At 38.7% G+C, this 14,620-nt stretch overlaps 1 protein-coding gene across 6 annotated transcripts in view; it reads left to right on the top strand.

The window, feature by feature from the left end:
• The window catches only part of LOC145675518 (uncharacterized), a 290,842-nt gene that overhangs the window by 258,717 nt on the left and 17,505 nt on the right, over positions 1-14,620 (top strand). Inside the window, exon 8 of one of the 6 annotated variants that reach the window (XM_081745987.1) lies at positions 8,426-8,735. The exons of 3 other annotated variants lie outside the window; for them this stretch is intronic. In XM_081745987.1, coding sequence (XP_081602113.1) covers positions 8,426-8,519 — 94 coding nt within the window. In that variant the 3' untranslated portion in view covers positions 8,520-8,735. Of the gene's footprint in view, positions 1-8,425; positions 8,736-14,620 lie in introns of those variants that run through there. 2 more of the 6 variants (XM_081745988.1, XM_081745977.1) reach the window with 2 other exon arrangements.

Below are 14,620 nucleotides of genomic sequence, written 5' to 3' on the forward strand. Positions count from 1 at the left end.
TTATGTTTCTTATTGAAAGACTATCAACAGATGGCGCATTTAGTTAGCAACGGAATCGAATCCACGTTTGGTCATTTTGGACATATATCATGTTTAAGATCTCTATCTGAAGCTATTTTCGAAGCTTAAAAGATTCGTCTCCAGATATTGTGAATAACCCTTATAATGTAAGAAACAATGTTAACTTTTTCATGTACCTAGGTATATAAGAGTAGCGTACAAACTTTGGGGCTCTTTTTCTCTCGCTTTTGGTAATTAGATCCCATTCCTTTGTTTCTGAACGTCCTGTATTTTGTTAAACATGGAGTTGAAGCAATTTTATTGCAAATTTTATGTTCTAGGCACTACTTTGGTGTTTTAGTATATATAAGGTTCCGAAAGCTTGGGAAAAATGAATTTCAGAGGGTTGTAATTCAAAAACAACGTAACGTAGAGAGTGCGGTTTGGAACATGACACTCGAAGTTATACCTGCTCGATTGAAAAATGTATGCTTCAAACTTCCGCAAGATGTGTGAGGGATTCTCCAAAGGAACGTAGGGATCTCCTATAACCTGGCAAGTAATCTCTACGTTTTTTGGAGAATCCCTCACACACATCTTGCGGTCCCCTGGTCCCCCAAAATGGCCTTAGCATTCATCATTCCATGCAGAGCTATGATGGGACTTGCAGAAAACCACGATATCATTGCCCATACTGTAACAAAATCACCCCATGCTTTACAGTTGTGAGCAGACAGTCTGTATCATAGGCTTGCGACGGTGTTCTCCATACGTAAACACGACCGGTTGTTGGAAACAAGATGAAGGTCGATTCATCGAACCACATTACGTGTTTCCACTGCTCATGAGTCCACGCCTTGTGGTCCTTGCACCACTGGATACGCCTCTTCGCATTTACTGCTGTCACCAGGGGTTTGGCGATAGCGGCTCTGCCATGAATTTTCATTTTATGAAGTTCCTGTCCCACTGTTTTCGATGAAATCGGGTTCTGTAGGCCGGAATTGAGTTCAGACGTAATTTTCATTGCAGTGTTCTTTTTTTTAGCTGCTACAATCCGTTTTAATGCCCTCCGGTCCCTATCTGACAGGATTGTCTTTCGACCACAGTTGTGCTTTGCAGACGTCATTTGCCCATGAATTGTGTATGCCCTCGTGACATACGACACAGTACCTTTCGATACCTCCACAATGTTCGCCACTGTTGCGACTGAAGCTCCAACCAGACGGGCACCAACGATCATGCCTCTTTGGAAGTCTGTCAGGTCTTTCATTTTACCGCACCACTTTCACACCCAGTCACTCACAGGTGAACTGGTTACTGCTAACGGAAGAGGAAGGTCTACATGACACATTGAAAACAAAAAAAAAAAAAAAAAAAAAATCGGCAACCGCAACACGTGTTGTACAGTGGAGGGCCAAACTTACGTGTCCTGTATGAAGTGTTTTTAGATTTTTTTGTTACCCCCTATATATATATATATATATATATATATATATATATATATATATATATATATATATATATATTCGAATGCATTCTAACCAACCAAGCGTAATACAACTGTTAATTTCTACTTTAATGTTACCATCCGTTGATATATTCTGTCTCAGGTAGACGTAGATGTTCATTTCCTCTAGTAAGTACTCTTAGAAAAATAGCAAATTACCTTAATGGTATACTTTCTTCGCATTCATCAACACTCTCAACACACATTTTCCTTTCGTCCGGATCCATATCAGCAGTTGTAGTAGCTAGGCTATCTTCTCTCAGAGGTGAATAAAATCCTAGCTATATATAACATACAATACAATTTACGATTCCAAATTTACTTTGTGGGGAAGCTTATGTGGTTGAGGTCAGTCGATTATGGTGGTCATTCTCTTAGTCTCCATCAGTCAGTTCAGAGTCTAGGGTAGCTGTTATTCAACCAGTGAGGCATAATTTTTAGTTAATAAAATCTAGTGTTGTTTACGAAACAAGAAATTTCGATTCTCGACTCGTTTTCACGAGACGATCACTGCGTTTTCAAATACGAGACAAGAAATGTGACAATTCTTGTCTCCTTTTCGTAATGGGAACCGAGACGAGATTATAAATTACGAATCGTGAGCATTACTGCTTCATCCAAGTCATAGATCTCAAACCGTATTTTAATATTACATGATTCGTAATATAATACTTATAAATTGATAATGTGGTTGTATGAACATAATGAAGACCATTTTTTAAGTTTAAAGATACACAAGTCATTTCAAAATCTACTCCGAAAATAAATATGAGTTAAATGTTGTAATATTATACCCTTTGTGAATCTCTCGTTACACGGAAGTACTCTGATAACTTCTGGATGGAATTAAGTAAAAAAAAAATCAGGGCACAAATGTTGTAGGTACATTTGCAAAACGACATGAGAAAGGATTCTTTGAGAATCGATAGGAGACGAGAAAGAATTCTTTGAGAATGGATAGGAGACGAGAAAATTTTTTGAGAATGGAGATGAGATGAGAAAGAATTCTTTGAGAATGGATAGGAGATGAGAAAGAATTCTTTGAGAATGGAGATGAGACGAGAAAGAATTCTTGGAGAATGGAAATGAGACGAGAAAGAATTCTTTGAGAATGAAGATGAGACGAGAAAGAATTTGAGAATGAATAAGAGACGAGAAAGAATTCTTTGAGAATAAAGATGAGACGAGAAATAATTTGAGAATGAATAGGAGACGAGAAAGAATTTTTTGAGAATGGAGATGAGATGACAAAGAATTCTTTGAGAATGGAGATGAGACGAGAAAGAATTCTTGGAGAATGGAGATGAGACGAGAAAGAATTCTTTGAGAATGAAGATGAGACGAGAAAGAATTTGAGAATGAATAGGAGACGAGAAAGAATTCTTTGAGAATGAAGATGAGATGAGAAAGAATTTGAGAATGGAGAGGATACGAGAAAGAATTCTTTGATAATGGATAGGAGACGAGAAATAATTCTTTGAGAATGGAGAGGAAACGAGAAAGAATTCTTTGAGAATGAAGATAAGACGAGAAAGAATTTGGGAATGGAGAGAAGACGAGAAAGAATTCTTTGAGAATGGAGAGAAGAAGAGAAAGAATTCTTTGAGAATGGATAGGAGACGAGAAAGAATTCTTTGAGAATGGAGATGAAATGAGAAAGAATTCTTTGAGAATGAAGATGAGACGAGAAAGAATTCTTTGAGAATGGAGATGAGACGAGAAAGAATTCTTGGAGAATGGAAATGAGACGAGAAAGAATTCTTTGAGAATGGAGATGAGACGAGAAAGAATTCTTTGAGAATGGAGATGAGACGAGAAAGAATTCTTGGAGAATGGAGAGGAGACGAGAAAGAATTCTTTGAGAATGAAGATGAGACGAGAAAGAATTTGAGAATGAATAGGAGACGAGAAAGAATTCTTTGAGAATGAAGATGAGACGACAAAGAATTCTTTGAGAATGGAGAGAAAACGAGAAAGAATTCTTTGAGAATGAAGATGAGATGAGAAAGAATTTGAGAATGGAGAGGATACGAGAAAGAATTCTTTGATAATGGATAGGAGACGAGAAATAATTCTTTGAGAATGGAGAGGAAACGAGAAAGAATTCTTTGAGAATGAAGATAAGACGAGAAAGAATTTGGGAATGGAGAGGAGACGAGAAAGAATTCTTTGAGAATGGAGAGAAGAAGAGAAAGAATTCTTTGAGAATGGATAGGAGACGAGAAAGAATTCTTTGAGAATGGAGATGAAATGAGAAAGAATTCTTTGAGAATGAAGATGAGACGAGAAAGAATTCTTTGAGAATGGAGAGGAAACGAGAAAGAATTCTTTGAGAATGAAAATGAGACGAGAAAGAATTCTTTGAGAATGGAGAGGAGACGAGAAAGAATTCTTTGAGAATGGAGAGGAGACGAGAAAGAATTCTTTGAGAATGGAGAGAAGAAGAGAAAGAATTCTTTGAGAATGGAGAGGAGACGAGAAATAATTCTTTGAGAATGGAGATGAGATGAGAAAGAATTCCTTGAGAATGGAGAGGAGACGAGAAAGAATTCTTTGAGAATGAAGAGGAAACGAGAAAAAAATCTTTGAAAATCGATTGGAAACGACAGTTTTATATTTTTAAAAAAGTGCTAGAAGAGATGACAACTCTTATTTGTGATTTCGTCTCATAGGCAACATTAGTAACTTAGCTGCGAGTAATTTTAGATTTGGAGGCCACTCTATTTGATAAGTAGCTGTCAAGCTAAATAGGCAAAACATATTAAATACTAGAAAAAAGTACTGTTGATAGCTACGTTGCAGAGAAATTATCCATCTGTTTTATTTTTATTACCCTGCGCATTATTTTACTTTTAAGATAGGACTATAGTGACTGCGACGACTCATGAAGCCTCAACTCTACACCAATCATAGAACTGCTTTTTCTCACGTGTAATGCATCGGAAGGATTTCTGAAGCTGCCTTCCAAACGCACGCTTGAGAAAAAGTAAAACAGCAGAAATGCAGCTACAATCTTGTCGAACTTTGAAGATATTGTGAACGAGCGACAAAAACAGTACTTGTAGAACAACACGAACGGTAACATTTATTTGAATTAAACGATAGCAATAATAATAACAAAAATATAAAGCAACAATAAAAAAATAGCAGCAATCCGACAACACTCAGGAGGTGTTTTCTATATAGCACGAGAAACAACACCGGCAAAATTTTATGGGTAAGGGTTGACGTCCAGCACACACCCTCGCGTTCTATTGGGTGGTGAAATTCTTAAATCTAGGTCAAGCTTCACGACTCCTCGTGATCACTGTAGCCATGTTAGCGCTGTTTTTTTTTCGTAAATTTTATTCTTAATTTGTGTGAAATCAGCTGATTAAACAAGTTACGTTTAATAATTTAAGATAGTGAATGCCGGTAACGGCATATTTCTCAAACTACTACTGTAACCAAGTCACATATATAAATATCAGAGGTCATATTTTTTTTTCTCAAAAATTATACAAGAACACATAATGTGACAGATGAATTAGTTTTAAACGCATCGGTATGTCTTGTTTTACTTTTTTATGCTATTAATTGTTTTTGAGCGTATCGAAGTTATTGTTGGAACAAAAACACGTGATTTTATATATTTCTACATGAAAAATCAGATGGGTAATGTTTGGACATTTTGAAAGCAGTGCTAAGTCTTAGAGTGTGAAATGCCTCTTGAATTTGTTGCACATTTTCCTCTAGAATGAGGTGAGTGGTCCCGGGTTCAGTTCCATGTGGGGACACGGTCGGAAAAATGTGAAAAGTTTTTCAGGTTAGCCATCCTGAGTGAGGTTTCCCTCATTCACACCAGCGAAATATCGGGATGGTACCTAACATAATTATTCCAAGCCTTTTCCTTTCTTTCCATTCCTTTCTTCGTCTCCAACTCCTGGCTAGTTTGTTCGCTGACGCATGTCATCCCTTATACGTGACGGGTTAACATGGCTATATGTAGATGCCGAAAGCCCAGAAATCTAATTCCTAATCCTAATCCTAGTGTCGGATCAACATAGGCATAGATGCCGAAAACCCAGAAATCTAATTCCTAATCCTAATGACGGATCAACATGGGCATAGATGCCGAAAGCTCAGAAATCTAATTCCTAATCCTAATCCTAGTGACGGCCTAACATGGTCATAAATGCCGAAAGCCCAGAAATCTAATTCCTAATCCTAATCCTAGTGACGGCCTAACGTGGCCATAAATGCCGAAAGCCCAGAAATCTAATTCCTAATCCTAATCTTAGTGACGGCCTAACATGGCCATAGATGCCGAAAGCCCAGAAATCTAATTCCTAATCCTAATCCTAGTGACGGCTTAACATGGCCATAGATGCCGAAAGCCCAGAAATTTAATTCCTAATCCTAATCCTAGTGACGGCCTAACATGGCCATAGATGCCAAAAGCTCAGGAATCTAATTCCTAATCCTAATTGTTGTGATCTGTACTTTCCCTGGACGGTTTTCCTCACATAAACACTGTGCTTCTTAAAGGAATTGTCGGTAGCAACGATGAGCCACTGACAGACTATCCTGGTAACACTGTCGCTCTTGCTGCTTCGTAATCATTGACACAATCTAACTCCTTTCTGCTGATCTAGTGGCTAGCGTAAGTGTCTTTGGTGCATGGTGATCTTTGTTCGATTCCCGGTGGTAGAAGATCGACTGCATTATAATAGATCGGATTCCAACTTGAAATGTAGATCCGCGTCTCATTTAGTCTCGATGCTAAAAAGGGACGCTAAACTTTAATGAACAGCAACAGCAGTTTTGCTGTATTCGAGAACACAGTTGTCTTTGCTGTATAGATGGCATCTTCTGAATGACTAAACTTAGCGTCTCTTTGGAGGTTAGTAGTGGAACCTATCTGCAGTCATTTGAAACTCTAGGCCACAGTTGTTTAAGTCTTTTAAGTTCAATAATTACCGGTGTGTCACTGCACAGGTGCACTTTTAAAATCAAGTAGTTGCTTTCGAAACACATTGTATTTTTTTTTTTTTAAATAGGGAAGTTGTTATTATAAGTATTTTATATTATTTATACAAAAATAATCATAAACAACAACATTCGTATTAGGGAACAAGGGGGACGGATTACATCAAGCTGGAATTGCGCATTAAAAAGTCTACTGGCGCGTGGCCTACTAAGGGTTGGCCAGCATTTGTCTAGAACCGTGATTTCAAAGTGTAACGTCATAGATTGCTTCTTCCATGCTCAGAAAACGAGATGAAGGCGCATATAAGCAGATGTACAGCCTGAAACTGAGCCAATGCTGATTGATTGGTTGATTGATTTCTATTTCGATCATTTACCAAGAGCAAGATTATCGAGAACGAGAAATATAGTTTAAAGTTGGATATGAATCAATGTAAGTGCTGTGGTACAATGCTCTCCCGTCAGGAATCGAACCAGGGACCTCGTTCACCAAAGAGATGCTCGCTAGCCACTAGACCAGCAATGAAAGCTTGATTGTTTGATGAATAGGTGTAGAAACGTTCTTGATTTCAGTTATGAGGTCTCGGGTGTTTATTTCATGCTTGGTTATACTGACTGTGGTTTTAGGAAAGTTTCCTCTCAGCCTTCTAGTCAAATACAGGAATGGTACTTCTAAAAGAGAGTCAAAAATAACTGAAATCGTATTCCTGCGCATCGTGTACTTGTAGTACGAGGTTGCGCCGCTAGGACATTGTAGAGGGACTTTTCTTGAATCAATGTAGCAAGTGGCTTCAACCGACAACGACGCGTGTGGTTTCTCTGGCAGTTCTCTGTGTGTGTGTCTGTAGTGCATTCGTGGCACGAAGAAATGGCAGGTTCTCACGAATACGTGCGCTATGAAGTTTTGGTTTTTACTCTGCAAGAACCCACCAGAAACTGTTGTCTCGTCGTCTGAGGTGATTTTCTTGAAGAAAAGTCTGTATCGTCTGTGACTGCGTCCTTCATTGCACGACAGGCTTCCACCTGACGATCCCTTTGCTTTTCACCGAGAAGTTTGCACGAACTTAGCAGCCACTCGTCGCATTCCCAAATCGTCGTTCAAAATGCGCTGAATGGAGCTCCAGTATAACCTGGATAAGTCGTCGAGTTGGTCTGTTGTTCTGCGTCGATATTCCTTGATGAGAACATGGATTTTGGCGATGTTGTCCTCATTTGTTGTCCTTACGCATTTGAAGGACGATCGGAATGGAGTCCTCTTTTAAAACAAGTCAACCATTTAGCGATTTACTGAGAGCGTGTTCTTTATAAGCTATTTACATAATCACAACAGTTTCTGCTGTGTTCTTAATGCTGCTGAGTTCACGATTTTCTTTATACTAACAGGGCAAATGGGCCCCAGGGACTTAATCCGCTTCCATCGCACCTAATTTTTTTGTGCATGAACATATTTTTGTTATGTTTATCGAATGGACTAGGTTTGATTTGGGTGTCCGGGTGACACGTTTATGTCCGTTCCTTGTTAGTCCTTTGTGAGCAGCGAGGTATAAAGGACAAGATCTTTAGTTTAAAATAGAAGCTGAACCATTGGTGCATTGCATGCATTTCAACCGGAAAGTGAACCTTGTGCCCCTAAGACTGGAAGCGCCGATTTTTTTTTTAGAACTTTATTTGGTCTCGTTCAGGTGTGTGTATTTCGTTGGCAGATATGCAGTTCCAAGAGGGGAGTTGGGCATAGATCCCTTCGCCCCTCTCAGGATCTTTGCGCGTGCCAAAGACATGAACTTGAACCACTAGACTGCACATGAGGAGTCGTTAGGGCTTATAAACAACAACCACGTCAAACCAAATGTTAGACAATAATTCATGATAAAGTTCTCTGAAGTGTTGAAGATGATATTTTTAAAAATAAACGTTATTGAACATTTATTTCCATTTGTTATTTCTTTTCAGAACAGTAGAAAAATCTACAAGACTCTGCAATGTTCAACATTTACAAGCCAGTTTTTTTCTTCTGTTCTCACAGATTTTTTTCTTATTTCTTTAAATTAAGTTTGAATAAACAAACTTTGATGACTTCAATTGAAGTATATCTGATTAATGAAAAGACATCGTAACTTGAGAAATATAGAGTAATATTATTTCTTAATTTGTTATAACAAGATTTTCATGTATTATTTACATTCACTTTATCCTGCCAATATATTGTATTATTTTACTATTGTAATTATCATGTCATAATAAATTGAAATTTCCTACTTGATATGGTCTATTATTTTACACCTACAAAACAAGATACACCGTATTATGGAAGTTTAAATAATCAGTTACTGAGGAATCATGAGTTCTATAACTATAGGCTTCCAAAAACACGAAAAATGAACTTTAAAGGTCCATAACTCCAATACTATAGTAACTACCGTAGTCGGGTTAAGACTTCACTCAGGAGCTAGTATGTGCCGTATCCAAATAATCATGTTTCACAATCCTGTGGTACTTCCATAATAATTTTTATAGAGGCAGTTGGTGAGTACTTCAAATTGTATGCCCGTAGCCAAACTCCCTCTATAAAAATTGTTGCGCTAGAGCCTTAGGATTCTGAAACTGATTTTTGATAGGGCACATATTAGTTCCTAAATGAAGTCTTGACCCGACTACGGTAGGTCCCATCGTATTGGAGCTATGGGAGTTCATTTTTTCATCTTTTCGGCAGCCTATAATCCCATAACGAAGCAGTTTTGCACCGGAGTTGGACTATACTTTTTGTCTTATCTTGGTGTGAGGAATCACCTCCCAAACTTTGTTGGTGTTGTTTTGAAACACTCTGTATATCCTTATGTTCTATTGGGTAGAGAAAATCGTACATCAAGCCAGGCTGCGATAGCTGTAGTAGCTAAATTATCTGGGATGATACGAAAGTTAAATTGAGCTCAGACTGGTCATTCTAAATTACAATAAATACGTGAAAACCCAGGGCGTAGAGTGCTAAGTAATATCATTATACCTCATTGAACCTCAAGGTTAGTGGTAACCATGAAGTGAATAAGAGGGAGGTCGATGAGTTTGTTCTCATTGAAAAATGGAAAAGCATTAGATAATATAGGGCGTTCCAGAGGTCTTTGTCATAGGAGATATTTCTAATATAAGATTTTACACTGCGCTTCAAAAGTCGTTGTCACGAAAGATTTTAAAGTAACACGCTCGAAGATATAAAGATAACCAAGAAAGTTCTGTCGCTTTTTCACCCACCACCTTTGAACATTGATATGTAACCTAAGACGTACCTGGAAGATCAAAAACAGTCCCCATCAGCTTCGACGACCTTCTGCCAACGTCCTGGAAGGCCATGGATTCCATCGCGGTAGAATTTGGAGGGACGTGAAGCGAAGAAGGTATCAAGTGCATTTTGGACCTCTACTAGCGAGTTGAACTGGCGTCCTCTAAGGTGATTGTCCAAGGAATGGAACAGATGATAATCAGACGGTGCAATGTCCGGGGAATATGGTGGATGCAATAGTATTTCCCATCCAAGGCGTAGAGTCGTGTCCCGGGCCATCCTAGCTAAGTGAGCCTTTGCGTTGTCCTGTAACAGGAGGACCCCTTTGCGATTCAGAAGTGCTGGCTCCAAAGTTTTGAGTTTTTCTTAAGCACGGCTTAACTGCTGACAATACACAGTTGAATTGATGCTCTGACCAGCTGGTAGCTGTTCCCGATGCATGATGGCGCGAGCAGTCCACCAAACACACAGGAGGACTTTCTTCTGGTGCAGTGCTGGTTTCGTCTGTTTTGGAACCGGTTCATTTGATGCTAACCAATGATTACGGCGTCATGGAGCTTCGTACAGGACATATGCCAACATCTTGTCCAGAAATGGCTCCTCCCGCAGACGAGACAACAAACACAGGTGTCTGCTCGTGTTGCCTTCTGTCCCGGAGTCAAATCATGTGGGACCCATCGACCCAACTTGTAGTGCTTTCCAAGTTGATGGAGGTGCTGTCGAATGGCTTCTCCACTCACACTGAATTGTAGTCCCAGTTCCTCACAGGTCTGGGCACTGTTCGCTTCAATTGCTGCCAAAAGATCTTCATTTTGTACATGTGTTGGTCTACCGGCACGTGGTGCGTCTTCGAGTGTTTTGTCACCGTCATTAAACTCGTTAAACCACCGCTGCACTGTCTGCGTAGTCACGATACCCTCACCAAAGACCTGGCATATCTTCCGCTCCACTGCAACGGCGTTCGACCCCAGTTTGAACTCGTACAGCATACGCGCCCTTATGACGCTCTATGGAGGTCCCATGTTCACTTTGTCCTTACGCAAGTTCACGCTGTAAGTGAAGTGCCACAACCAGGTAGTACGTTGGATATACCCACACCAACAACTGACCTTCGCCTTACCTCTTTTCGCATTCAACTCACGGTGTGGTCAATTGAACACAGACCTCCACAAAAAGCGATAGAACTTTCTTGGTTACCTTTATAGGAAATAGTCACAGCCTCAGCTATCTCTCATTCGATCATGCGGGCAATGAAAACAAGTCACAAATTTTATTGACATTTTCTGTAGTGGTCAACGTTGAAAGCCTGATACTGCGGGATTCTTCTCAATGCTTTTTCTAGCACGCTTAAATTAAGCTACTCGTTTTTTTTTTTTTTTCATCTTGGAATACGAAGGCGTGGAGTCTCCTCGTTTTTCTACTATGTCCATGTGAATTTCCTGTACTGTTAAGCCGTTTTTACTCAGATACTTAATGACAGCTCGACTCGATTTTCTCCATGTTACAAATGTCGTACCATATCATCAGGATTTACCCTCTCACATATCATTTTGAGATTTACCGATTGGCATGTCTTATGTTTGGACACTTTTCTCCGTTGAATGTGTAACGTCCTGGGCGAGATAACACATCTAAAATGTAACGTATATAGGAACCACCATTTAAAATATAACGATCAATTTATATTATACATAGGGGGCGCGGTGGCTCAGTGGTAGAGCGTTCACCTCTGGTTCAAACCCTGCTCCCGCCAAGTGAACTTTGTGGTGGACAAACACCGTGCTCGTGGGTTTTCTCGGGGTTCTCCCACTTTCTTCATTCCACCATTTCACTCATCTATCATCACCGTCTCTTTTAGCCTAACCGGCATAATAGTGGGACGTAAAACTTAAATATTTCATTTAATTTATATTATACATATATTTTTACGTTATATTTCAGCCCACTGTTCGTGTAATTTTTAGTTACGTTAACACGGTCAAAATACATTAAATCAGGCACGACAACTTATATCACTATTACCTTTATTCTCCAAACTCCATTAATTATACTTTTCTTTTTTCTGTTGTCATAGCAACGTTTTAAACAAGCAACTATCTGCTGTTATGATAACTATAAATGCAGATTACACCTATAAAACCAACATATACTTTAACTATTGACATTAAATCTTATTTCCTTCTATTTAGAATCAACAACATATATGTTCTTTTCTTCTTCTTCTTCTTCTTCTACACGACAGATTGTGTACTTTTATGCACCGTTGCCCAAAATCAAGATATAAAAATAGAAGAAATTACAAAATAGATAAAAAATATCGTTGTAAATGCTAGTAATATTGTTCACTATTATTGAAATTTGAGCGTTATGAACTAGTGTGCTTGAAACCTATCCCCCCTTGATGAAATTCTGTATACTCCACTAGTTATAACAAAAGACTATCAACAACGAATGAAACTCCTACCATCTTTAATTCATTTTGCTTGTCTAAACTCTCATTTATTCATTTCTTTAATTTTGCTGAATTGCCGCTCACTAAGACAAACTATACATACTGTGGAAGGTAGAGTGGAAGCTGCTGACATCTAGTGACGATAGAGGTGAAAGAACTCTGAAAGAAATGGCCTTAAAAAGAGAGAGAGAGAGAGAAAGAAAGCTGATTTTTTCCCACTGAATGTTTTCGTTTGAAAATTCTCCTTTTTTTTTTTTAAAAAAAAAAAAAACATTTCAGTTTAATGAAAAACTAACGGCACGTTCTACTTTTCCTTTTTCTCATTACAACATGAAAAATAAGGACAAAGTTAATTAATTACTGTATTATGAAAAACTTAGAAGAATCAAAGAAAACAAATCATTCGATAGGAAACAGAGAGTGGGCGCAGTGGGTTCTCTAATTCGAAGGCAGGGTTACTAGATAGCAATAGTAAAAATAAAGCACTACGTATGTTTAAATGACTCAAGGGAACATGACAAAATAATAACATTAGTTATTATCATAAACTCTTACAGCAAAATGGGGGCCGCGGTGGCTCAGTGGTAGAGCGTTCACCTCTGGTGCTAGGGGTCCCGGGTTCGATCCCAGCTCCCGCCAAGTGAACTTTGTGGTGGACAAACACCGTGTGCGTGGGTTTTCTCGGGGTTCTCCCGTTTCCTCCCACTTTCTTCATTCCACCATTTCATTCATTACTCATCATCACCGTCTTCTTTAGCCTAACTGGCATAACCGTGGGACGTAAAACTCAAAGATTTCATTTTTTTCTTACAGCAAAATATCTCCAGAATCAATAGTAAACAGAATGATATAAAAACTAATGAGTTAAATTGTGAGGTAGACGATATAAGGAAAACTAAACTGAAAAAATGTAGAAAAATTCAGTTAATTAGCAAAGGAAAGATCACATCCATTTAAAAATCAGAAGTCGCATCACTATCATACATAATATCATGGAATGCTACATATTCATGTGTTTTTTCGGACACGTGGAGGGCCGCGGTGACTCAGTGGTAGCTCTCCCCGCTGGTCTAGTGCCTAGCACGTGCAGTTTTAGTGTACGGTGTCCCGGGTTCGATTCCCGGTGGGAGAGCCTTTGGAATTTTAACTGTCCTCGATGATTCTGTGTTCGTGTTCCTGTCTTTCTAGGTTACTGGTAAAGCGAGTAAAATTACGCAGAAACTAGTAATAAGTAGATAGAGGCACGTTCGGTGAATCAGTTAACTTTAAAAAAAAAAGTGGCTAGAACGTACGCCTTTGGTGGATGGGGAAACGGGTTCGATTCCTGGTGAGAGAGACTTTGGAATTTTAACTGTCCTCGATGTTTCTGTGTTCGTGTCCCTGTCGTTGTAGGATAATAGAAAAAACAGTTAAGCGAGTAAAATTAAGTAGAAACTAGTAATAAGTAGTTAAGCAAGTTAATGAGGCACGTTCGGTAAATTAGTTAACTTATTTAAAAAAAAAAAAGTGGTAGAACGTTCACCTCTGGTGCATGGAGTACTTGGTTCGATCCAAGCTTGCACCAAGTGAACTTTGTGATGAACAAACACCGTATGCGTGCGTTTTCTCGGGATTTTCCCGTTTTCTCTCGATTTCTTCATTCCACTATTGCATTCGTTTCTCATTATCAGCGTCTCCTTTAGCCTAGCCGGCATAATCGTGGGACGTAAAACTTAAAGATTTCATTTCATTTTTACGTGGACTACGTTGCCATCTCTAGTGACGTGGAAAGCGTAATATTGTGCTCATTCCTCACGATTCTACAACACCCACAAATAGCATGCTAAAAAGAGTACAGAAGAAACTTTACTAAACAATTTGCCCTAACAATGTCACGTGTGCACCAAGCAGGGTTTGCCCAAGTGGGCCCAGCCCGTAAAAACCCAGTGGGTTTTTCGGGTTGGACCCACCTGAAAAAAAACACTTTAAAACCCACCTGGGTTTTTGACCTATTTGATAATATATTATTGGTACAACTAAGGTGATCACATTGTAAGTGATTTTCATCAGATTTTAGACTTTCCTTGGGCGAATTAGAGGCTTTCACGTTAAGGTAGACAACAACATTCAACATACGATCTTCATAAAGTTCTGAATGCACTGAATGAATTAAAAAAAAAATCCTTAGCTTGAGATAGTTATAGAACAAATTAATGTATGGATTATGCTGAAAGCCTATTTGAAGTACAATCAGCAATTTTGTACTTTAGAAAATATTTTCCGTGAATAGTGTGCTCGTCGACACCAAGGGACGTTATCATTCATACATTTGACGGGTTTAAGGTCATAGGTGCCGCAGTCATTTGTTCCTACTCTTCAAATAATTATTCTGTAGAATCAACACCAGCAATAGCGTAAAAATTCTTGTCAAATTTAAGAA

This window comes from Thermobia domestica, chromosome 18 (assembly GCF_964235325.1).
Source record: "Thermobia domestica chromosome 18, izTheDome1.hap1.1, whole genome shotgun sequence".
NCBI lineage: Eukaryota > Metazoa > Arthropoda > Insecta > Zygentoma > Lepismatidae > Thermobia > Thermobia domestica.